Here is a 25,591-nt window from a genome sequence, read left to right on the forward strand (position 1 = left end):
TCAGAAGTAGAACTGGCCCAGCAGCCAGACGAGGCCATAGAAATGTTCCAAGCAGTGTCAGACGGGGGACATGAGGTCTCCAGAATTTACGAATTACTGATGTCTAAAGTGGGAAAAAAGGTGGTTCAAACGAGGCGAGAATGGGAAGAAGAAAGTGGGGAGACAATAAGTGATGGCCTATGGGGAAGGATGCAAGGGTACCATAAAAAAGTTTTCAGGAATGCCTGATTACAACAGATTCAACTGTATATCACTCAGAGCATATATGACCCCCAAGAGAATTGCTAAGTTTGCAAATGCGGCTACACAGCGATGCCCGAAATGTGGGGTGGAAAATGCCAGGTTGGTACACATGTTTTGGGCTTGTCCCGAAATAGCGAGAATTTGGAGGGAAATAGCAGACCGACTGGCCACCAAAGGGATCGAACTGGGGGTAGACTCCTAGTGGGCATGTATGGTGGGGGGGCTTCCCTAGACCACGCAAACTCAAGCATGTGTGCAAGATTAAAGATCTGGCCTATATTTTAGCGAAACGAAGGATAGCCATGGGATGGAAAGTTCAGGCGAGACCCAAGGTAGATACCTGGTGGAGGGACTTCCTGCAGTGGGCCAAGGTTGAAACAGTGGTCTGGAGGGAGGCGGCATGTAGAGGGGGCAAAGAGGAAGCAGAAACATCGATGGCATGGCAGCATTTGATTGCATCACTGACGGGCTTGGGACCCAATGAATTGGATACAGAAAGCTCCCTGGATTATGGAGAAAAAGAGACAGTTGTGGACTAGTGGACCGTGTTGGCCCCTTGCAGAGACTGAATGGGTGGGGGAGGGAAGAAAAGGTGGGATGTTGGAGTTTGAGTAGTTTATGCACCATGGTAAGGTGCACTGTTTGTTTGCTATGAAACTAATAAAATGTTTACAAAAAAAAAAGAATAAATAGCTTTCTTAATGTGCATGATGATCTTGAATGTACTAGGTAAAAGGGACCAAGCAAGCGCACAGTGGGTGGAAAAACTCTCTGTGACTCTATAAGCAACAAAGTACGTGCCTTTGCATGTACATAGATTGAATGAATATCACTTTCCTAAAGATACATACTGACTCAAATTCCTACAACAATTCTATCATACACCTGCTGAACGTCACCAATTTCTTCCAGACACTAGTGAGCGAAGCACTCAATGTTCAACATCATCAGCAGATTTTCTACATTTAGCATGGCCTTGTTCCAGAATAAATGATACTGGAATCATGTTATTAACACATTTCAAGCTATCATGCTGGAGGAAATCTCAAACAAATCTAAAAATCTATCTCCTATTATTATATAAGGAGGAAAATGTAGTTTGGCAGAGATTTCTTGGGATAGCATTGATTGTAACTAGGAGTAACATTGCTAAAACCTGGTATAAAGACCCTCCATTGACCCATGCTGCATGGATGAGAGAATTGATATTATGCAATGAATATGGGTATGGGGACATGTATGGAAAGACACTACCAACAACTGTCTTATTTTATTCATAGGCATTTGTTAAGCGTGCTACAACTCCTCCGCAAAGAGGGAGGTCAGGGGCACCCTACGTAAGATTTCATTGGTTAAACAGGATACCATGAAAAAATAGGAGAACTGGAAAGTAGATTTGGCCTGAGAGGTTAAAGATTGGATTAGTCATATCCAAAATAACCTAAACTGAGCCTAGATCCTACCAATTTATTGATCTTTGCAGAAGAAACCCTTACTGATGTGTGTGGACTATTGTATTAGTGTTTCCAAAGGTCTTTTCTGCTAGTTATAAGCCTAAGAAAGGCTGTATCCTGACAAACCACAGTATGGGTTGCGACTATGTAGGGTGCAGTGGTGACCTTTTACTGAGGAAACGCTTCCCTTGCGAAAGAGTTACATGAAAACAACCCTCACATAGGATGTGAAGCAGCATACAATTTTGGGCAGGAGACAACCATGAGTGGATGGGAACACTGTAAAAAGGCAGCAGGGCATGGGCCAATGGAAATGAAGCGGGGCTTTAGAGATATCCCTGTAAAAAACAAAAAAGGAAGAACCATATCGAAGAGTAGAGAAACAGTCCAACAGTGCAGCTCATGGACATTACAGGAGCAGGAGCAAAGTAAGAAGGGGTTTGAGGATGGTTAATGGGCCTGGGAGAGGACTAGGGTGGGGTAAGAGGATATTCAAAATAGTTCAGCAGAATGGGCTCCCAATGTCCTTTATAGAGAATGGGTGTTATAAAAGCCTGTGCAAAGCACTGAAAAGTCAATCTGCCAGGACAAGGTATAATTCTTCAATACGGCATGAGTAAAGAGGGATCTTTAGAAAATGGCCTTGTCAAAATAATAACAGAATTTGCGGAGATATTGTGGACATACCCATTACAAGTCTTTATTGTTGGGAGTTGTACACTATGTGAGAAGATGGTGGCCCTGACCAGCAGATCTCATTATCACTCACCTCAGCCTTTATCCACACTCCTAGCTCATTTCCTAGCACATTATCTTGCATCATGTTGATGTCCACCTTGAGAGTCCCCGTCTATAGTTCCTGTGGTGGATTTGCAACCTACTGGTTCCAAATGTAAAACAAAGACATGGCATTGTCCTTTTTCACCTTGATCTTCTGACCCTTGTTCATGGGTAAGAATTACGTCAGTGGTAGTGAAACGTGGAGACCCCATACTAATTCTTCAAATAAATATTTCACAGTGACCCATGTTTTATGGGAAATGTTCTGTTAGGTGGAATATTTTTCAGAGCTGCTCGCCTATCAATCAATGCTTGAACATGCCAAAGCTTTATAATTACACACATCTGATGACAAATCAAGAAATCAGCGGCTCTAGTGTTTCTATATCGATACTAACAGCAGAGGCACTGATTTCCATGACAGGTACTAATTTCCACGTCATTACTTTCAGCTAAGACAGTTGTAGCTATCCTTTGGAAAGATAACCCAGGGTATTCCTTGTAATGATGCAAAACAACATTGTCAATGCTTATTTTTGTAAGGTGCATCCTGAAGGGTTGAACAGACACATGTTTCATAAAAATGGGGCTTTGTATATCCCTCTGGTTGAAATTATGATGAGTGGTAAACTGTGTGCGAAAATTTAAATAACACTCTTTCTTTTTTCTCTACTTTTCTTTGTTTCTTGCCATGTTCTTATATGATCAACTGTAAAAATGTGGCATTAATCTTAGCCGTGGGCGTATGCGGAATGACGTCATCACACGCTGACGTCACCGCACGTAAGATGCGACCTGGATCCAAATTTTCCACAGCGCTTACGAGGAAAAAGGGTGAAGGAAGGCAACTTGGCGCTTCTCAATGTCTGCCGATTACACAGTCTCCTGTGAGTACTGTTGTTGCTATCTGTTTCTCCGGTGCACAGACCCTTGCTGCAGGCTTTCTACTGATTTGTCTTGTGATCTCCTTAGGATTGTTTGCTTGCTTGAACTGACTGCTGGATTTTCACCCTGCCTTCTTCCTGGATTGCTTCTGCATCTCCTTTGGATTTTCCTGCCTGGTTGGAATGACATCCGTTTTTTATTGTTAATCTGCCTCCTTTCCTGGACTGCTACTTAACTAACAATATCCTTGTCTTCCTTTACAGCTTGGGAGAAAATCAGGCTGCTTTCCTCCCACCTTTTGACCTGAGCACAGGTCACTGTGTATATTGCATTATGGAGGCAGCGCTCTCAGGAGGGGTCTCCCTTTCATAAGGCGATCTGCTGCTGCACGCACATATGCTCTCGGCAGCAGGTTCGGGACACCACGAAGAATAAGAACATTTATGTTTGGACTGCGCCCATAGACACAAGTTATGTACTTTGTGTGCAATGTTGGTGATAATAGTATTAAGAGGTATTCTTTGTAACATTATTTGCCACCTGTTGTGGCATATGTACATGGGGTAAAACAGTTTTCCTTTACACAATGAAGCAATTAAGCACCACATTGATGGACGGCTCCTTCTATGTCCCTATGTTAGAGATGTCGCACTCAATGGGTTTGAATTTGGTTCTGAATTCACTTTTTCTTTTTTTTAAACATCTCTTTATTGATTTCAGTATGTAAAACATAAATTCAATACAGAGAAAAAAAAACATTTCCCTCCCCTCTCCCTCTCCAACACCGGTCGTAGCGTAAGTAGACTCTATAGTTCGAAGACCCTTAACACCCTCTTCAATAATGGAAGTCCAGCAGCTTTAGTCTTTGAGGGCACCATTGTTCCCTAAACTCCCCCTTCAAATAGTCCAGTGTCTCACCCCAATCGGCTGCGAAACTTGCCAATTTCCCCTCCGCCGCATACGCGGCCCATTCCAGTGAAACAATTTCCCACATTTTCCTGAGCCAGTCCTGCTCCACGGGAGTCACCGGGCTCTTCCAATTTCGAGCAATAAGACCCATTGCCGTGAGGGTGAAAACCACTCTTGCCTTGCGGTTCCCCCGACTCCGCCCCTCCCCTTCCTGCACAGTCTTCCCCAGCAAAATCTCCCGAGGGTCTTGACCATCCCCTGACCCCAAGGCTGTAGATTGGGCACAAGCCATGTCACACCAGAAAGGCCTAATATGCGGGCAGTCCCACCATATTTGTGCAGCTGAGCCCACCTCACCACAACCCCTCCAGCATGCATTTGAGGTTGTTGGGTACATTGCACGCAACCGGGCAGGGGTATAGTGCCAACCAAAGATATACTTATACCATGCTTCCTGCAGTTGAGAAGCCCTAGCAACTTTTGGGATTAACCTCAACAGTGCCTCCCAGTCTCCCCATTCCATCTCAAACCCCCCCCCCCCCTGTTGCTCCCACCTCTTCATATACGGCCAGGTAACCTTCGGGGTCATGCTCTCCAACAGTTTATATAAATCCGATATAAGACCTCTGGAACCATCATGGGTTAGAAGAAAACGCTCGAATTGTGTCAGATCGCGTGTTGCTGCTTTCCTGACTTCCGTTGACATGACCCAGTGTCTAATTTGGAGGTATCTGAGCCTTTCCCCCTCCCCTACCCCAAATTGTAACTTCCATTCCTCAAATGTCTTCACTCCCTGGGCAAAAAACATATCTCTAAGGGTCCTACATCCTCCTTCCTCCCAGCTCCGGAACGCTCCTCTCTCCAGCCCTGGTGTGAAGTCCCCGTTGTTAAAGATTGGCGTGAACGGGGACGGGAAAGATGAGATCCCTCGCCTCTCCACTGCCCTGTCCCATGTGTCTACCATACCCTTCATGATATCGCTCAAATATATATGTGGCGGCCTCAGCCTTCGGGGGAGCCATAATACTTTATCCAGGTGGTGTTGGGCAACTGCCCTATCCATTTTCACCCAGTGCTTTTCATAGCTCGCTGCAAACCATTCCCTGATCACCCGGAGAAGCGCAGCCTCATGATATCGCCTAAAATCCGGTAGGCCCATACCCCCGCGTCCCCTGGACGCCGTGAGAAGACGCCAAGAGAGACGTGGCTTCTTCCCGTTCCAAACAAACTGCTTGGCCACCCGGTCCAGTTCCTTAAAGAAGCCCACTGGGACAGAGAGAGGGATTGCCTGGAACAGATAAAGTATGCAGGGAAGGATCACCATTTCCAAGACCGCCCCCCTCCCGAGCCACAAGAGCCCAAGATTGCTCCACCTATTCAGGTCCTTTTTGATAGCCTTTAACATGGGGGGGTAATTCGCACCATACCAGCCGCCAAGGGAAGGGGTCACACGAACCCCCAAATATCGTAACCCGCCCGGGCTCCACTTGAACGGGGAGAGTGTCTTCAGTGCTTTAGCTTCATCTTCCCCAAAGGGATAGATTCATCAATTTGGACTTCTGCCAATTAATCCGCAACCCCGACACCCCCCCAAATTCGGTCAACAGTTCTATGCATGCCCTAACGGACTCCTTCGGCTGCGTCAACATAAGAAGCATATCGTCCGCAAAAGCTACTACCTTGTGCTGGTATCCCCCGAAGGGTACACCCTGAATCCTATTTGTCTCTCTTATAGCTATTAACAGGGGTTCTAAATAAATAGCAAAAAGCAGGGGGGACAAAGGACACCCCTGTTTTGTTCCCTGTCGAAGGCTAATTGAATGCGACACCTCCCCGTTAACTAAGATCCGTGAGCTAGGGTTTTTATAGTTTGCCGCAACCATATTGATGAATTCTGATCCAATGCCCATTGTCTCCATAACCAAAAACAGGAACGACCACTCCACCCGAGCAAACGCTTTTTCGGCGTCGAGCACCAAGAGGATCGCCCGATTGGTCGTCTTCCGTGCTTTCTCGACAATGTGGGCTACCCTTCTAATGTTATCAGCCGTCTGCCTCCCAGCCACGAACCTTGTCTGGTCTTGATGTATCAGCGAGGGCAGGTACTTTTCCAGCCGGCTGGCTAATATTTTAGTATATATTTTTGCCTCCGTATTTATGAGGGCAATAGGCCAATAAGATGTAGACTCCTCAGGGTCTTTCCCTGTCTTGTGTATCAGTGTTATTTTGGCCTCCTCCATCGATGGGGTAATCCCGCCTCTAAACCCAAATGAGTTGAATAATTGTGTTAAGTGTGGAACCAGCAAGTGGGAGTAAGCCTTATAAAAGGACGCAGGGTAGCCGTCTGGGCCCGGAGCTTTTCCCCGGGGGAGGGCCGCTATAGTGGCTCTAACCTCGTCTTCAGTGATGTCTTTGCCTAACTCACACCTCTCGTCCCTGGATAGTCGCAGAAGGGGAAGAGCCCCAAGAAAGTCCCTCTGCGGACCTGGCGCCGTATTTTGCGAAGAGTATAGTTCTTCATAGAACTCTGCCAACCTCCTCTTAATCCCTTCCGTCCGAGTGAGCCTTACCCCCCTCTTATTCTTCATGGCCACAATAACATTCCGCTCCCTATTCCCCCTCAGTAAACGTGCCAGGAGTGAGTCCGCCTTATTGGCCTTTGCATGACATTTTTGTCTAACCCTTAGCATAGCCGCCTCCGCCTTCTTAGTCCTTAGAATTCTCAGCTGACCCTCTGCTGCCCTATACTCCTTGTACACTTTTCTAGTGGGGTTCTCCTCAAGAAGCGCTCTGGCAGCCTCAAGTTCGCCTTCCAACTGCGTCCCTAACTCCCTTAATAATCTATTTCTTTCTGCCTGAAGGGCGATCAGTTCCCCCCTCAAAGTCGCTTTGAAAGCATCCCACCTAGTCTCTAAGCTCGTATCCACGCTATTGTTCCGCACAAAGAAATCCCGAATCTTACCATCAATCTCCTCCCTCATCACCTGATCCCTCAGGAGCGTCTCCGGGAATTTCCAACTCCACACCCCCTGTCTACGCCCCCCCAATCAGAGTTCCATTTGAACAACTTTATAATCAGCGATCCCCATGGGGCTTACCTCTACTGACTTCACCCCTCCGACCAGGCTTGCCGACACCCAGATGTAATCAATTGGTGACTGAGTTCTATGTACTTCTGAGATAAAGGTAAATCCCTCCTCTTCTCCCCTTAGCGCCCTCCACACATCCCACAAGCCCGCTTCCTCCCACCGTCCCTTTAAGTGAGGCGAAGCCACTGCTCCTCCGCTACCACTCCCCCGCTGCGTGCGGTCCCCCCTCCTGTCCCAAGCCAGGTTGAGATTGCCCAACAGAACCACCTGCCCTCTAGCAAATCCCTGCAGAGTACCCAAGATCTCTCGGAGAAATTGATCCTGGCCCGCATTTGGGCCGTACACCGAGGCTATCGTGTACCATGATAAACCTGCCGTTCTTGTCCCGGAGGGTATCGTTCACACGAAAGTCCATCCCCCTCCCGAATGCCAAGGCCACCCCCCCTTTCTTCGTGGGACCCGATGCAAACAATATTTGCGAGTAGCCTCTCAACCTCAGGAGATGCTGATCTTTCCGCAGCAAACGGGTCTCCTGAATTGCCAAAACATCTGGTTTCTGTGTCCTGGTGAACTGCTCCAATTTCGTACGCTTAAGAGGGGAATTCAAGCTCCTAACATTATGCGTTAACCACTTGAATGCTGAGTTGGTGACTCACGCGCACAACCTGCTCAAACCCTACCGGTCGCACCAGGTCCCATCCTACGCCCCACCCGTCCTCCCCCTCATCGTTAACTTGAGAGCCTCCATTACCCCTATGCCCCTTGTCTCCGCGTCTTACTCCCTTAAGATCCAAACCTACCCACTGATCGCTACGACCTCCACCCCCCATTCCCCCCCATCTCTTCTCCCACCCCGAATCCCCAATTTAGGGTGAGATTCCCCTCCCGCCACCCCCCCCATCCCACTTACCAACTCCCCAGAGCAGCCGCTTCCCCTGCTCCTTCCCCTCCCCCCTATCGGGCCTCATCGCCCTTCCTGATCCCAATCTGTTGCACCCCCAGTCCCCAAGCCCAACTGTCACCTTTACGGGTCCACCACCCCTTGCCCCTCTGGTTGTTACGCATGACATTCCCCTTGCCAGCATTGCCCACTCTATCCAAGAACCTTCTCGCCCTCCCTAGACAATCTACCATTCCCTCGCGTTCCCTTCTGCCTGTTGGCCCCCACCTTTGACCATTCCCACACCTTCTGCCTCGGCCTGCTACTTGCCACCGAACCCTCACCGCCGGAGGACCCCCCCTCCAGGTCGATCTGCAACACATCAGCCCCCTCCTGAACAGATGTTATCCGTTTCTGGTGACCCTCCCAGTCAAAGACGAGGCCAAATGGAAAAGTCCACTTATATCGCACTCCGCGCTCGTTCAATATCTTCAGCACTGGCGCCATCTGTCTCCTCTTTATCAAGGTGACACTTGCCAGGTCTTGATATAACGCTACGTGTTGGCCTTTAACCACTATTGGCTCCTTTTTCCTCGCAGCCTGGAGGACTGCCTCTTTCTGAGCATATCTGGTAAAGGCTGCGAGGACGTCCCTCGGGGAGGGACCCTTAGATAGCCTGCCCACTCTGTGAACACGGTCCAGCTCAATGCTGCTCGGGGCAGCCTCCCCCAGTATTTCTGCGAAGAGGTTCTGTATTTCTAGTTTGAGGTCCATGTCCAATACCGACTCCGGGAGTAACTTCACCCGTATGTTAATCCTTTGGGATCTGTTCTCCATGTCCTCCATCTGTACCTCCAGGTTGTGCGTAGCCACGTCTAAGTGTTCTATAGCTTCGCTATTAGCAGTAGAATCCTTTTCCACTTCCTGAAGCCCCCTTTCCAGAAGGTCAGTCCTTTCCCCTAGCTGCCTTAGGTCTTGCTTGATTTCCCCCAGCGCTTCGTTTAAGTCTGCCCGCATGAGCTGGAACTGCTCCTGGAATGTCTTAGCCAAGCTGGAGTGGAGGGCCTGGATCTCACCCACCAAGTCCTGCCTGTTGACCGGGGATAAGGCCCGTGCCTCCCTTGCGGGTCCCGCCCCCTCCAGCCCTTCGGTGCCGTCACCTCTCTCTTGCACAGACCACAAGGAGCGGAGGGTACTCTGTGGGTCCTGCGGGTCCTGGGACGGTCTGCCACCTTTCCCTTTGCTCCGTGCCGCCATCCCTTCAATTATTCGCACCAGAGTGGGATCCGGCCCTGTTTCCCCCTCAGTCCTTCACCAAGTGTGGTCCAGCCCAGCGCCTTCCTCTCCTTCAGTCCTTCTCTTCCTAATGCGGCTGCCTCTCCCCCTGATATTTTTACAAGGGACCGCCTGTCCGCTCGCCTCTCAGTGAAGCCGGCGATACTCCAAAAACCTCCCCCTCAAATCTTTCCCCACCAGGGCCTTTATGTATGTTCACAGCAACTGCCGTGCTCTGGGGGCCCTCACTTCAGCGGACCACCCGCATGGCACCGCTGGGGGGCTACAGTGAGGGGGGTGAGGCAAAAGGTAGTCTCCAGCTCCTGCCACACAAGGAATGCGGGGGGCCCCCCAACCCTTGCCAGGAGTAATCCTCAGTTGCCACTCCTAGCACTGGAGGAGAGCTTCAAACTGCCCCCATAGATAACTCTTATAGGGGTACACCGGGCCTCTCATCCACAACCCCCTCCTCCGGCGAAAAAAAACAGAAAGGGGGAACCTGGGCCACACCGCCTCTTTTGTCTCTGCTCCTGCCCAGGCCCCCAATACTCCGGTGGGCGGCTGGGGCGGCTCCCTCCACGCTCTCCCGTCTCAGTCCTCTACCAGGTGGCCGGGGATCCGCTCGCCCCGCCTCGGGCCTCCCCACCGGGGGTCCCCGACTGACCGCAATGCCTCGGGGATGCGTCCTCCTCCCGGAGCCGGCAGCCAAGCCCGTCCTGCAGGCGGGGACTTGGCCAGTCCCTCCTCTCCCTTCTGCTTCTACCGATGCAGCGGGCGCTCGCCCGGAGCTGCAGCGCCCCCCGCTCACCGGCGCTATAACTGTTGGTCTCCGCACCAAAGCGGCCCCCGGGCCCGAGCCCCCCCAGCCAGGCGACACCCGGCCTGGAGCACCCACCGCCTGTTGGTCGCCTCTCCCCCGGCTCCGCTCCACAAAAGGCGGGCTTCTCGGCAACAATCGCACCACAGATCAGTCCTCCTCCCGGCGATCGTCCGGATGCCTCCTCCCGCAAGCGCGCCCGGGGGTCTCCTCCAAGCCTGCGGTGGATCAGATTCGTGGCGGGGTGGTGGACCACACAAATTTCTCCTCGAGGAGCCTGAGCGCGCGACTGGTATGTCTACCCTCTACCAGCCGCCATCTTGGAATCCTGAATTCACTTTTGAGGGACTCTTTTGAGCCCTTGACATTCTTTTCCTGTAAATCTGCCATTTTGGTTGAAGACACTTTTGCCAGGAGAGTAACACTTTCTGCTTAAATTCGTAGGTTTTTATCAGGTTTCTATTTCAGCCAGGAATTATTTTTGCCAGGTTTAAAAACACACACCACATAACGTTACAGAAGAAGAAGAAGATTTTGTTAACGTGGATGTGGCTAGGACTTCAAAGAACCTTTTGCAAGTCTGAAAATCTATTTGTTACACAAGGTGGTGCTGCGCTTGGAAATAAGATAACCAAGGCCACTATTGCCAGGTGGACTTTGTGATGTGTCTCACTTCCCAGGATACGCCATAACCATTCCAGCAGCTCAAATGGTGCATATGTAGCTTTTCAGAGGATAGTGCCCATCACTGAGATCTGTACAGCAGCTTTATGAGGTGTGCGATATTCCTGTTGCAAGCATTTTCCCTCTTTTCCAGACAGACTTCCCCTTTTCACCAGGGGTTCTGCATAACTTTTTCACTTGAAGGCTGAAGCAATATGCGGTCAACTCCTCTCTGAAATTTAAATGTTGTGTAATCTATCCCAACAACTTTGGAGGGAAGGAGATTGAAGGAAATAAGAATTGTAAAATAGTACCTTCATTGTGATTAAGATGTTCTCAGTCTAGAGCTCTTGTTCCTGGTACATGCATGGGTGCTTATGTACCAGCACATTTTCATGTATATAGCTGCAGGCTTTTTTATCGAAAAGTGCAGGTTTCTGCCCGGGCCTGCTGTAGATGTAAGGGTTAAGAAGAACAAGTTACTTACCAACTGTAACGTTCTTTCGATTGGATGTCCTCCCACGTATTCCTCATCTTTAGATATGTTGTCTCCCAGCTCCGCTGCTTCGTAAATAAAAAAAAGTTCACCAGTGTGCGCTGTGTTCAAGGCCGCAGAGTCTTAGTCCCTCGAGGGCCGCCGTCGAGCGTCGACGGCATCCGCTGTATAAAGGGCTTGAGCAGCGCCCGTTACCTCAATTCTGTTTTAACGGTGTTCACGGTCGCATCAGCTGATCAGGCTTTAAGTCCTCAGGCTCTTAAGGAAGTTCGAGTGCAACTGGCGTAAACTGTATGGAAGGGTAGGTTGGTAGGGTCGATGAGGAATACGTGGGAGGAACATCCAATCGAAAGAACGTTACAGTTGGTAAGTAACTTGTTCTTCGAATGGATTGTGCTCTCCCACGTATTCCTCATCTTTAGATAGGCTCCCAAAGCAGTAAGAATTTGGAGGAGGGAGTACCAGAAATGTCATTATGGACTGAATGGAGGACAGCTTTTGCAAAGGGTCCTTGATATGAAGTAGAGTCCAAGCAGTAATGCTTCACAAAGGTGTGCATTGACGACCAGGTGGCCGCCGCACAAATATCCTGCACTGGGACACCCCTCTGAAGAGCCATGGAAGTTGCCATGCCTCTGGTTGAGTGACCCCTTAATCCATCTGGTAGATCTTTTCCAGCCAATTTATAGCACTCAGATAGCTAGATAGAGTTTATTTAGACACTCCAAGGCCCGATTTGTGTCCACTATACCCAACAAATAGTTTGTAACATTGTCTAAGATTTGCCAATCTTGAAATGTAGAAACTGAGAGCCCTTTTTGGGTGCAGTCTATGCAACCTTTCCTCTTCCTTACTAGCGTGAGGAGGAGGATAAAAAGAAGGTAAGGTAATTTTCTGTGACAGATGGAAATCAGAGATTATTTTAGGCAAGAAAGATGGTTTGTCTTTTAGAATAACTTTGCCCTATGGAAAATGGTGTGAGGAGGCTTACAAGAAAGTGCCTGCAACTCACTAACCCTGCGGGCTGATGTTATAGCCACCAACACAATTTTAAGAGTGAGAAGTCTTAATGGGCAAGAATGTAAAGGTTCGAAAGGGGCACACATGATAAATGTTAAGACTAAATTCAAATCCCAGACGGGCACTGAAAAGGTGTCAGAGGGTACACATTTGTTAGCCCTTTCAAGAATTGAATGACTATGGGCATTTTAAAATAGGACACCTCTTCGAAGGAACGCTTAAAGATAGATAGCGCTGCCAGGTATCCTTTTATAGTGCCAATTTGGAGCCCCAAATTGGCCAAGTGTAATAGGAAAGAAAGTACTGTTGTAGTATTACAAAGAAATGGATCCACATTGTTATCCCTGCACCAGTTACTGAACATAGTCCAACGACACCTGTACAGGGATTTTCTTGCTGGCCTTCTGGCCGAAAGCAAAATCTGCATTACGTCATCCGGGAGGTCCCAATTCTTATATCTCAGCCTCTCAGAAACATTGCGTGAAGGCTGAGTGTCTTGACCTCTGGATGGAGAACCCGACCTTCCTCTTGCGAGAGAAGATCCTCTTTGTGGAAGACGTATTGGAGGGCAGATGGACATGTCCAGAAGATCCGGGTCACATGTCCTCCGGGCCCAATGCGGGACAATAAGGATCATGGTTTTCCTGAACTTTCTCAACCCCCTGATTCCTGAGGGATCACGAGGACTGGAGGAAACACGTAGAGGAGTGGAAATACCCAGTCCACCACGAACGCGTCCCCTAGAGCTCCTTTTGGAGGAAATTCCCTTGAGCAGTACAGCTCACAATTCCGGTTGGCACCGGTCCCGAACAGATCCACTTGAGGGGTTACCCAAAGGGCGAAGATCTCTTGAAGGACTTCCTGAGCTAGTTCCCGTTCGTGGGAGACTGTGCTCTGCCCGCTCAGAGCATCCGCCGCTGTGTTCAGCTCTCCGGCTGGGTGAACTGCTGATAGAGAGATTCCTTCTTGCATTGCCCAGAACCAGAGCTGGTTTGCCTCTCTGCACAGTGGGAGTGATCCTACGCCTCTTTTGTTGAGGTAGTACATAGCCACTGTGTTGTCCGTCATTATCAGGACATTCTTTCCCTGTACAGAGGGCAGAAAAGCCTTCAGCTCTAGTCTGATTGCCCTCAGTTCCAAAAGGTTGATGTGTAGTTTGGACTCTGATGGAGACCAACGACTACCGATTGTCAGATCGTTGGTGTGGGCTCCCCACCCCATGAGTGAGGCATCTGTCACTACCGTTATCCCTGGCCATGGTTGCAAAAAGGTTCCCCATTGAGGATATTCTCCTTGCAAGCCCACCATAGGATATCTTGAGCCACTTTGGCTGGGACTTGCAGAAGATCTGACATCTCCCCCGAAAATTGGGACCATTGAGTCCTGAGGGCCCATTGAAGGGATCTCATCCTCAATCTGGCCTTTGGCACCAGAAAAATGCAGGATGCCATGAGGCCTAGCAACCTTAGAAAGTCAAATGCCAGTAGATGTTGGCCATTTTGAAACTTTGTTACCATCTGTTGTCATGATGCCCGCTCCCGGGGAGCCGGTTCAAGCCCTGCGTCCCCGAAAGCGGACATCCAGTCCCCAAGGAAGGACCCAGCAACCCCATATAGGGGCCCTTTGGACAGTGTCCTGGCGCCTAAGGCGCCAGGCTCATAAAAGACATCAGTCCTGGCTACAGAGGCGCCAGGCTCATTTTGGGAGTGCTTGGGTGCACTTACCTGATGCAGACCATGCTGCAGGATCCCGGCTTCCTTGAGGCCTGAAAGGAACTACTTTACTTGAGGGACTAATTTACCATCCGGGCGTGGTCAGGGAAGGATACATACCTGATTGGAGGAAGGATACATACCTGGAACTTCTTTCAAGGCTATTTAAACCCCACCCGAACAGCCACACGTGCTTCGCGTTGTTCTGCATCTAGCAGCTGGACGCTCACCGTGTCTGCTCCTGCATCCTGACTTCTGCCACGCCTGCCAGCATCCTGGATCACCTGCAAAGGAAGAGAAGAAGAGAACAGAAGAAGGAAAAGTCCTTACCTGCTAAATCCGCATCCTGGAGACATCTCGCCGACAATCCTGAAAAGGAAGACTTTTATTTAAAAGCTCATCGCGTGGATCGCTGCAGCGCCGCATTCCACTCACCTTTACAGGGCGCCTCCATGTTCAGCAGCGATCATCCGGATTCGCAGTCACGCCCCAGCGCCTAGGGAGAAAAAGACAAGAACAAAAGGTGAGAGAGAGAAGGGAATAAGGAAAGCTAAATCTCCATGTTAAGACTTACCTGTTGATTCATTCCCTCTTCATTTCGGGTCCGCGCCGCATCCTGGCATTTCCGGACCCCTGCCCCTAAGGGGAAAAAGAGACATCAGCGTTAATGAGCGAATGAAAAGACATTACCAAAAAACGCTCATTAAAGACTTACCTGATTTCTACAAGGATTTCACCTCTCATCTCGGGTCGGTGCCTGTTCCCCGGCATTCCGTACCCCAGCCCCTAGGGGGAAAAAGACACTAGCATTAGTACATTAATGCATGGACACAAGTGGAACCTCTTATCAAAAAACTTACCTGGAAGCCAAGCAAGTTTGGTTCTCACCATTCCGAAAATCCAGTGAAGTAACTGGATACCAACGCGCCCCTGCATCAGAAGCAGGATGGAGAGCTCGTCCTTCCAGACCCTAAGGTGAGACGCTACGGGGAATCACAGAAGGGTTTCGAGGAGGGTGAGAGGGGAAAGTGGGAGGCCGATTGCATTACCCCGCAGACAGTTAATCCCCTATTTTCGCCTACAGAAGGATACTTCTGCGAGCCAGACAAGCCAGATTTGGGGGCCCGGTCCAGTCCGTCTTCCGAACCCTGCGCATCACCTTAGAAGAGGTCACAACAGCGCGAACCAGGCCAGCGCCTCCGTGGGAGTCAGGTGAGCGTTACATCTGCAGAATGCGGTGAGCGTTCTCCTCGGGAGGCGAGGCTTTCCCTGAGGAAGCATCCAAGACTGCTCTGATGAATTGGAGTCTTTGGCTTGGAATCCTTTGTGACTTCTTGTAATTGAGGGAGAAGCCCAGTCTGTGTAAGAAGTGGCAGGTCAAGGCCAGATGTTCCTGGGCTCATTCGGGTGAACTTGCCCTGATTAGACAATCGTCCAGATAAGGGTAGACGTGAATCCCCCTTCTACTGATACTCGCTGCCACCACCACCATCAGTTTGGTGAAAACCCTCGGGGCGAAGGTCAGCCCAAATGGTAGAACCCAAAACTGATAATGAGAACCACCAATTGCGAACCTCAGGTACTTTCTGTGCTTGAGATGGATTGGCACATGAAAGTAAGCATCCTGAAGGTCCAATGAAACCAACCAGTCCTGAAGCTGAAGAGCCTGAAGGATCTGACAAAGGGTCACCATCTTGAACTTGTCCTTCCTGAGGAATTTGTAAATATTTCTTAAGTCCAAGATGGGTCTCAATCCTCTGTCCTTTTTGGGGATGAGAAAATAAGGGGAGTACCAACCCTTGTTCCTTTCCTCTACAGGTACATGTTCTATTGCACCTTCCTCTAGCAGGGTTAAAATCTCCTGCAGAAGGAGCAGGTCTGGAATTTTTACAGAGTTGGATCCTGGTGGATGATTTTGAGGTCTTTGATTAAAAAGAAGGCAGTAACCATGGGTCACTATCTCTAGTGCCTAGGCATCTGACGTAATGCCCCGCAATTCGTCCAGATACCGAGTGATTCTGCCTCCCACCGGGGTCTTGTGGATGAAGACCTCAAAGTGGCTTTGCAGCAGCTGCAGCGGTGACTGAGGAGGTAGTAGCGCTGTTGTGGCTTATCTAGCACCGCTCCCTTTTCCACCACAAAAGGGTTTTCTCTGTTGGCCTCTGACTGGCCTGCCCCCTCCCTTTTCCAAAAGAGGAGTAGAAACGAAAGGGGCACTCTCTTCCAGGAAGATGAGCCTGCGTAAGAGTGTTGTTGAGGCTGCCTTATAGCAGCGCTAAGTGATTTTGCTGCCGCTTTTGAGGTCTGCAGCTTCTCCAAGCTCTCATCTGCCTTGCTACCAAACAACCTCAAGCTGTCAAAGGGCATATTAAGTAATCTAGACTGCACATCAGGTGCAAAGCCAGATTTTTCTTAGCCATTGAAACCTGCGTAGGACCGTGCTAGATGCCATGGACCTGCTTACACTATCAGCAGTGTCCAGTCCTGACTCCGTAGCCTCTGTACCATCTTTTACTATAGCCAGGAAACCATCCCATTCCTCACCTTCCGGGATGCGATCAGCCACTGATGTCATGCAGTCCCACAGGGTATATGTAAATCTTGCTAAAGTACAAGTTACATTAGTCGATTTAAGGGCCATGCTGCCCGAAGAAAAAACTTTCCGGGCCCAAGCATCAACTTTTTTATCATCCCTGTCTGGTGGTATTGAGGGGTAAGCTGATTGCCTAGTGGAGGTTGCAGCTTGAACCACTAGACTTTCAGGGGAGGGATGTTTAGATAGCTATTCCGGATCTGATAAAGATGGCCTGTATTTTGGTACAAGTTTCTTGTTACTGCTGAAATTGAATCAGGAGTATTCCAATTTACCATCACCCTCTTTTGAAGTGCTTTATGGAATGGAAGAACAGGATCTTTTAGAGGACCTTCACTCAGTATGTCTGTCATGCCATCCTGGTCGAAATTTGGGGAAGCTGCCTTTCAACCCATAAAATCAATGACCCTTCACATGAGTTTTCTAGAACTAGGATCTGCATGATCTGTAGGGTCTGGTCTCTCAAATACCACTTCAGGCAAAGTGTCTAAGCCACTGGCATTTTGGAGACAGTCCTAAAGATCTGTTATCTTGGAATTCGGGTCCACTAGCTCTTCAGGGACCTCTCTGGCTCCAAACCTAACTCCAGCTGAAATAACATCCTCTGAAGAAGGCTTCGATACAGTCAAGGTCGTCGATGCCACTTTCGTCGGCGGTTTCGGCGCTATAACCGTCGACTGTTCCAATGTCGATTCCGCTACCACCGATTTATGCACCAGAGGTTTTGTTTTAGTACAAGGCGTCGGGGAACTTTCCCTTGATGACACTCTCGACTCTTTTTCGGCTCTCCCTTGTTTAATCTTTGATCTCCCTCTGTCACTTTTAGAGTGGGCAGAGGCATGATCTCTACGTGGCATCTTCGAGGGGGTCTGGGCCGCTTTCTCGAATATTTTAAGCATCAAAGCCCTAAAGGCCTCCCATTTTTCAGGGGAATCGTGCTTGGATGAATAAGTCACTCCCCTCTCAGAGGAGGAAGAAGAGGAAGAAGACCTGTGACGTCTGTTGACTTCTTAGTCGAAGACGTGGAGGATTTCCTCGAGTGACTCTTTGATCTCGACCTCCTCGTCGAGATTTCTGACTAGAATCATCCGAATCTTTTTGTCTTTGAGAAGACTTATAAGTTTCCTCCCCCACCGGAGCTTACCTCTAAGTTCCCTAAGAGCCTTATTGGACATGGCCTGGCAGGAACCGCACTCGTCAACCCGATGGTCTGGGCTGAGACACCAGAGGCAATTCCGATGGGGGTCGATTATCGACATTTTCCTACCACACTTCTGAAATTTTTTTAAACCTTTCTTGGGTGTGGTGGGAGTAGATGACAGGGACATCGTGGAGAAAAAACCTGATGGGCCGTTCGTGACACGAAGCAGTTGATCGGAAAAATGGAACTGAGGCAACGGGCGCTGTTCGAGTCCTTTATGCAGCGGATGACGTCGACGCTCGACGGCAGCCCTCGAGGGACGACTCTGCGGCCTCGAACACAGCACCCTCTGGTGAAAAAAATGTTCTGAAGCAGCAGAGCTGGGAGACAACATATACAAAGATGAGGAATACGTGGGAGGACACAAACCATTCTAAGAGTATCTGAGTCCCCATCTAGGTGATACTTAATAAGCCCAAGTTTTAATATCAACAATGAGTACAGTTTGGCATAGAGACAGTTCAATTGACCAAACTCTATAAATACTGTCCCTTAGCAACTCATCTCACATGACCAGCTCCAGTAAGAGGTTATCTTTTGGAAATGTTTGTAGTATTACTGACCTATGACATCCAAAGAGGGCCCTACTTCAAAAGCACATCAAAACATAGTTTTCAAAATAGGCCCTGCTCTATTTTCTCACCACATGTCACACAAATCTACTTGTATTTAAATTTTCGATGCAAAGGCTGATCATTCAAATAAATATCAATATTCTCACCTCAAGATATGACATGGAGACAGTGTAAATTATGTTGTCACTGGTTGCCTTAATGGATTCAAATAGATCGTTCAGAGTCTGCATGTAAATCCCTGGCTCATTATCTATTCCAAGCATTGTGTAGGTTTTCCCAGCACCTGTTTTAAAATGGATGACGACAAAAGAAAAGATGTACAGGATACAAAAGCTAGCTGCATATTTATGATGCACAGGTAAATCAGGATTCATAAAGATAATGAAAACGCTCGCTTAACCACTTTATGCACTTAAAATTAAACTTACCATCGCCTAACATAGTTGGAAAATAGTGATGCAGGCTTATATTGAAAGGTTTCTGTTACAAAGATGTATTTTTTTTCTTGCCACAAATTGATCTACTGTATGAAATCAAAGTCTATTCAGGCCAATTTTATAGTTGTTTTAGATCAACTCAAACTGAAAACACTGCTATTTCTGTACCTGTTGGGCCATATGCAAACACGGTTGCATTGTATCCTGAAATTACTCCGTCTATCAATGTTTTGGTGGTAGAGGCATACACTTCTTCCTGTCAACAATAAAGGTGTCTTGATTACAATACATATATGTGGTGAAAATAACAAGTGAAATAGAAAACGGTGTCGACAAATGTTGAGGCTAACAGTCAGCTTCCTTTTGCAGCACAGGAATTGTATTATTACCCAAGGTAGTTGGCATTCTGCTTCTAACCATTAAATTCTACGTGAGTAAGATTTCAAAAAGTAATTCCAATCTGTTGGTGGTCAAGAAAAGGGGCTCAGCAGCCTTTTTACCCACCCTTATGGTGGAAAATAGGCATGCTGGGCAAACCTCTACACCTGACAGATGTAGACCATGTGGTCTGTGCAGACTGGGGGCTTCTCTGGCTGGAGGGACAGGAGGGGGGCCTTCCCCTACTCTGCTCTACATACAGAGCACAAGTCATGGTGAGACTGGGCACATTCCCATGGTTAGTTTGAGAACAACTAAAAGGTCTGTCTGCCCTGCAGTATCATATCAATTTCAACAGTGCCTCAGGGCAGGTCTCTATTAACATGTGGCACAAAACGAGCTAATGCATCCTCGTCCACTCCATTTTCAGCAATTTACAGAATGCAGACTTACATATTTGATATTAAAAACCAAATTGAAGATATTATTTGTAAACTGTATTGTACAAAATATTTTTAAAGTCTCATGCTGCAAGTATGCTTGTGGGCATTGCTACTAAAGCATTACATTTACTGCTGGGTCAACCACATACTCTTCAGAGTTCCTAGAATTAAGAAATAGTGATTTATATGTGGCTATTTGTCTTTTAATGTTTTAATTTAATGCTAACAAAATAGTATGTACTTGTCTCACTATAAAACATTTTCAAAAGGCAGCTAAAAGCACTAGCAACTCTAGTACAAACGTGCATAAAATCTTCCTACCCATTATGTGCAAAGGCTTGAGACCATAGACAATGAGAGGACAAACAGCAGACATCAAGCATAGAGGGTTTTAAGCGGTCATCTTAGATCATCAAGATATCATCTATCTATCCATCTGCCTGTCTATATATCATTCTATCTATAATTATGAATATATATATTTGCAAAAATGCGGGAGCCTCTACTGAGAACGAACACTGCAGAATAAACTGTTCTATAGGTAGTTGGGTCCCCACTGAAGAGGGTCTACAACCACGTTTTAGCTCACTGTACCATACACCACAAAAGAGAAATATGGAAATGGCATTCACTCTCGTCCCACCCACAAGGGTAGTCCAGCTAGGCAATTCTTCTCTGAACAAGAGTATCATAGGCAACCCGAGACACATGTTTTGACCTCCTCCTCATGTTCATGTGAGTGAGATCTAAACAAAATATTTGTGTGGGTGTGCGTTTGAAATGCAAGGTATGTGTGACTGTGAACAAGTTTTGGAATTAGTGTTTATGTGTGTGTGAGTGAGTCTGCCTGAGAGTGTGTGTGAAAGAGGGTGGGGTATGGGCAACTACGATCTTTTGTAGATATGTGAGAGGATGAGATGTGCAGATGTAGGCAAGCACGTGTGTGTATGTGTGCAAGGAAACTCTTGTCTGAGTGTATGTAGGTGCATCCAAGAGTGTATAAATTAGTGCGTAAGTGAGGGACAGGGGCAAGTAGTATGCGACAAAGTCCCCTGCCTGATCTTACTGGTGGATGGTGGGTTCACCAAAGCAACTAGGTGCCACCACAAACTATATGTTGCCAGTGTCGGATTGGCCCCTCAGCCTTTCGGCCCGTGGCCGGGCCGAAATCGTCCCTGGGGAGTGGGGGCCGGTTTCTGGCCATGCCTGGGCTGGTTTGGAGAAAAGAAAATTGAAAAAATAAATATATAAATATTTTTTTTTTTCACAAAGCTTTTCATCCTTCTTAGGTCGATAAATGAGTACCAACACAGTTTGGGTGATATTGTATGCATATTTGTTCTATAAAAAAGAGCTTAAGCGTAAGTGCTATACAATAGCATATTATCATTTGGCCTTGGACGTCTGCTTGCATTCACAGTAATTTAGTGTACTTAGGAACAATGCTGTTTGATGCCACTTCCTATTTTGTCAAGTGGTGAAGGGTCGTGTTTCATCGCTTCCGTGATGTCACTTTGGGGTGGGGGTCAAATTACATCACTTCTGGTGATGTCATTAGAGGTCAAGGGTTGTGAGGCGAGGGGTGGCCACTTTTTTGAGGCAAGGTGTATACCACTTTCTCTTGGATGACCAGGACTATTTCTTGTCCCAGTCCGACCCTGTATGTTGCTGAGCCAAGGAGCAGCATGGGAAGGATGCTCTGGCTAACCATACCATGCTAACAACAGAAGGGTGGGGCTTGTTACATGGAAGCGCCAAGGCCGAATAAGAGCAGCAATCCTAGGGAGTCAACCAAGCTTTCGTGAATGGCTTATTTCGTGCAGTTGTACAAATCTCGCAAAAAAAATACAGGGGGAAAGAGCCGACCCTGCACTAGGAAAGGAAACTTAAGCAGTCAAGAAGTTGCCTCACAGCATCTCCATACTCATACACCTAAGATCAGTTAGGCTAACTGAGTCCATCCTCAGGGCAGCACCAGGGTGTAGCAAGAAGAGGTAGGACCGCCCAGGGAGAGGGATGAAGCAGCCCCAACTCCCACCGTACAGTGTAAGCCATCACCAGGAGTGGGTCCTTCAGCTGATCTTCATGGCAACTGATTAGGCAGAAAAATATGAATTCCTTAGTCTAAAGAGAGGCTGGGAGTGAAGGCCATATAAAAGGAATGTGTCACCATTTCTTCCCTTCACTCTTGTTCCCATCCCTTTGAGGCATGCTTTGTGACCTTTTCCCTACCCGACAGTGCCCTTCTGTACCATACAAAACATTACTGTGATGATTTTGGGGCTCTGAAACCATGTTTTCCACTTCACGTCCCTTTGGAATCCATTTCGGGTTTTTGGCAGCCAATATGTTTCTTTATTGAAAAGACTATTGTGCTGAATCCGATGGTCGCATCACTCCTTTCCCGGCGGTGACCTCTCCCCATGTGGCCAGGGGACAGCAGCTACTACCTGATCCTGACCCTGACCCTGGGTGCGGCTATATGAGGGAGGGGGTGTTGTGACATCATCAGATGAGACATGGTATCCCCCTTTTCGTTTAAGGATACCCCTGCCATTCCCCATGCCCTAATGGCATGTTGTCATACCTCCCCTCACCTACCTAAGAAGGTACTGAAGAAATGTTCTCAGATTCTGCACACAAGATATCAAGGACTAACTTGCCCTTTAAGACCACCAAGAAAACATTACCAAACTTTGCGTTCAAGTTACATGAAACAGACTTTTATTTCCCTAAATGTGAAAATACTGTGCCGAAGAAGATGAGCCAAGTAATGAAGATCAATGGAGGGGAGGAGCGCAAGCTGCGCTCTAGTTGTTACAAAAACATACCTCAAGCTGGGAAATTTAAACCGTCCCAACAGCTGACGGAGAGACGCTGGCTGGAGAACACTGCTTCTCTCACTGCTGACTGAGGGACCGTGGGGCTGGGTGTCCGTGGAGCGAACCGCTTTCTGCCAATGGAAAGTAAAGCAAACTGCAGGCAAACATACACGGCAAGGATGCCAGAAGCAGCCGGAGAGCTTCTGGGCATTCAGCGGTACTACAAGGCAGCTTCCGCTACACCGAAGCATGGAGGGACGCAGAACAGAAAACCGGGAGCCGCAAGAGGCAGTGAAGCTTGGAAGCAGAGGCGGCGAGAAAATGAAGAATGCTGAAAGGCTGCAACAGGCTTGCAGTGGGAGAACCAACATACGCCAGCCAAAGCTGGTGAGTTCACCCAACGGAAGTGGGGACACCAGGGCGTATCAGCAAGCCTTCCAAACCAAATGAATGTAAATAAAGCAGATAAGAAAAAACGAGCACATGGAATTCTCTCAACCGAATGTGCAGAAAAGACAGTCAAGATTGTGAGTCTATGCAATACACCTATGAGAGAAAATCTGATAGGATAGTAGGTAGGATAGTATACCAGGGGTATTCAAGACAGAACAGTACAGATATAAGAGCTATCAAATCTGCAAGTGTGTGGAATGCTCACATGAGAAAGCCCTGGCAGGGGAGTATACCATGCAGATTAAAGGTGCAAGAATATACACATGTGAGAAAGCCCTGGCAGGAGAGTATACCAGGCAGATACAAGTTTCAATTATCTTTATGTGAGAAAGCCCTGGCAGTAAACTGTTACTAAACAGTAAATGAGAAAATCTTGATCAGGATGTATCAGGACTGTGAAAATGTTCATGTTAAAAAGAAGTGGAAACCTGTCAGGAGAGTACACTAGGTATCTGAGTAAGATAGGAACTAACAGCCAAGCTATTTTATGTGGTTGATCAAAGGAAACTTGAGGAACTGACATTCTTGAAAATACAATAGAGTGAAGAGAAATCCAGGCGAAGGGAAGCACCCTCTGGAACAATGAACTCTGTCCTTCTGGACCCTTTTTGTGTTGGAGTTACACATTTCCTTTTTGAACATTTATGTGCTACTGAAGACCAAAGACAATTTTCCCTTTTCACCTTAGAGTTGTTTTTCCTAGAGGTGAGGGCCCGAATAGTACTTTGGACGCAGGACGGTTTGCTTTTGACATCCTGACATTGGACAGATCCTTAGTTTTGGGTTTAAGTAGGGAAACACTTCTTAGAGTAGGGATGGAGAGGCATTTCGCAACACCCTTTTATTTTAATAAAAGTCTTTGTCCAAAACCATGAATCCTCTGTGTCTGCGTCACATTCCTGGCTCTTCATAATATGCTTCCTGAAATGCCTTGCCCACTGCATCATTTCCATCCTAGCAGGACAAGGTCTGGTGGACGATAAGAAAAACCTGTGTCTGGCAGCTGCTAGCAAATACCATACATGAGGTATGTGACCATTAGTCCACTTTCAAGCTTCTGTTTGTTTCAGCTCAGCACTTGTTAGGCGGAAACCTGTGCAGTTCCCTCTGGAACCACTGCAAAAGATTTAGGACTACAGGTGTTTGGCAGTAAACCCACTTGGTAGCAGTCTGTACCACACAGATTCACTTGGTAGCTGTGGCTGAGCAGTCAGACTTCCCTCAAGAAGAGTTAGGCAGTATGTGGAGTATACAAAATAGGGCAATTTACACAGTAGGAGAAGCAAACACGTCACAAGGCTTCGGTGTAAAGATATATAGGTATTTATTTATAACAACACATCTATGGAAAACACTCTGGCACTAATACGGCAAACAACTCCACTCACAATTACTATAAGAAAAAGATCAATCCCCCTAACAATAGTTCGACAAGTCTAGGTTCAACGGCACCACTTATTTGCAGACAGAGGTGAATGCTTTAACCTAGATGGCACTCTAGTATTCGTTAGGACGGGAGAGAAAAGGCAGGTTATGAAATAACTCGGCACCAACACTTTTACGAACAAATGCAAGGCAAGTAAGGCAGGATCTACTGCAGATCACAAAGTTCAGAGGCCAGGCCCACTCAGAGAGAGGCAAGGCTATATGTCCCAAAAAGTGTCTCAGTGGAAATGCGCTTCGAGTCTTTATCGCAAATTGTTATGAAAAGATTGGACCAGTTCGGAACAGAAAGTTTAAGAAAGCTTGGAGGCGACCCAATGGAGAGGCGAGGATTAAGACACCTCACTCTATCCGGCAGAAAGGGAAGCCAGGCGGACACGGTACCTTGTTTGTGGAGAGACAGCTCCGGCGGGGGCAGTTGTTCCTGGTGGTGGATGCACGTCGGGTCTTTGCCAAGAGAAGAGGTGATCTCTTCGTGGAAGGAAAGTTTGCAGATCATTGCACCACCAGGGAAGAGACCAGCCGCAGAGTGCTCCGTCACAAGGCACCACCTTTTGGTCGCGGTACAGGGGTAGTGGCTATCCGGTTGCCGGGGTGCTCTGCACGGGCAATTCGACCACTACGTCCTGGAACGAAGAAAAAGCAAAAGGGGACTGGTTGTTCCCACCAGTCAGGGGAAGAGACTCTCCGGCGGGGAGATCTCCTCTGTTGTTGGGAAGTGGTGAGTCGGTTCTGCAGGGCTCCACCGGAGGTGTCATCGTTGCAGGTCGGCTCAGCTTTACCCTCGTCGGATTCTTAGGTCCTGTGGCGACTTCTGAAGATCCAGTCCCAAAAGCCCTGCTTTTATGCAGAAAACCCCCATTCATTCAGCCTAGCTGTCAATCAAAACATGCGAAGTGGTGAGCGGGGTGGCTCACCACATGGGCCAATCACACCAGAGTGCGACTTGAGTTGGCAAGGCAACTCAGTCCAGGGTGCCTAAACCCCCTCCCACACCCCCTGTGGTACCCAGACAGAATGGCA

At 48.0% G+C, this 25,591-nt stretch overlaps 1 protein-coding gene across 1 annotated transcript in view; it reads right to left on the minus strand.

Moving 5' to 3' along the window:
* LOC138569550 (kinesin-like protein KIF19) overlaps window positions 1-25,591 on the minus strand; it is a 3,041,213-nt gene that overhangs the window by 2,249,234 nt on the left and 766,388 nt on the right. Inside the window, exons 5-6 of the mRNA XM_069647615.1 lie at window positions 19,198-19,285; window positions 18,739-18,875 (exon numbers count right to left, since the gene is read on the minus strand). Of these exons, the coding sequence (XP_069503716.1) occupies window positions 18,739-18,875; window positions 19,198-19,285 (225 nt within the window). The remainder of the gene's footprint in view (window positions 1-18,738; window positions 18,876-19,197; window positions 19,286-25,591) is intronic.

Source organism: Ambystoma mexicanum, chromosome 2q (assembly GCF_040938575.1).
Source record: "Ambystoma mexicanum isolate Mex_15411 chromosome 2q, UKY_AmexF1_1, whole genome shotgun sequence".
In the NCBI taxonomy this organism is placed as follows: Eukaryota; Metazoa; Chordata; class Amphibia; order Caudata; family Ambystomatidae; genus Ambystoma; species Ambystoma mexicanum.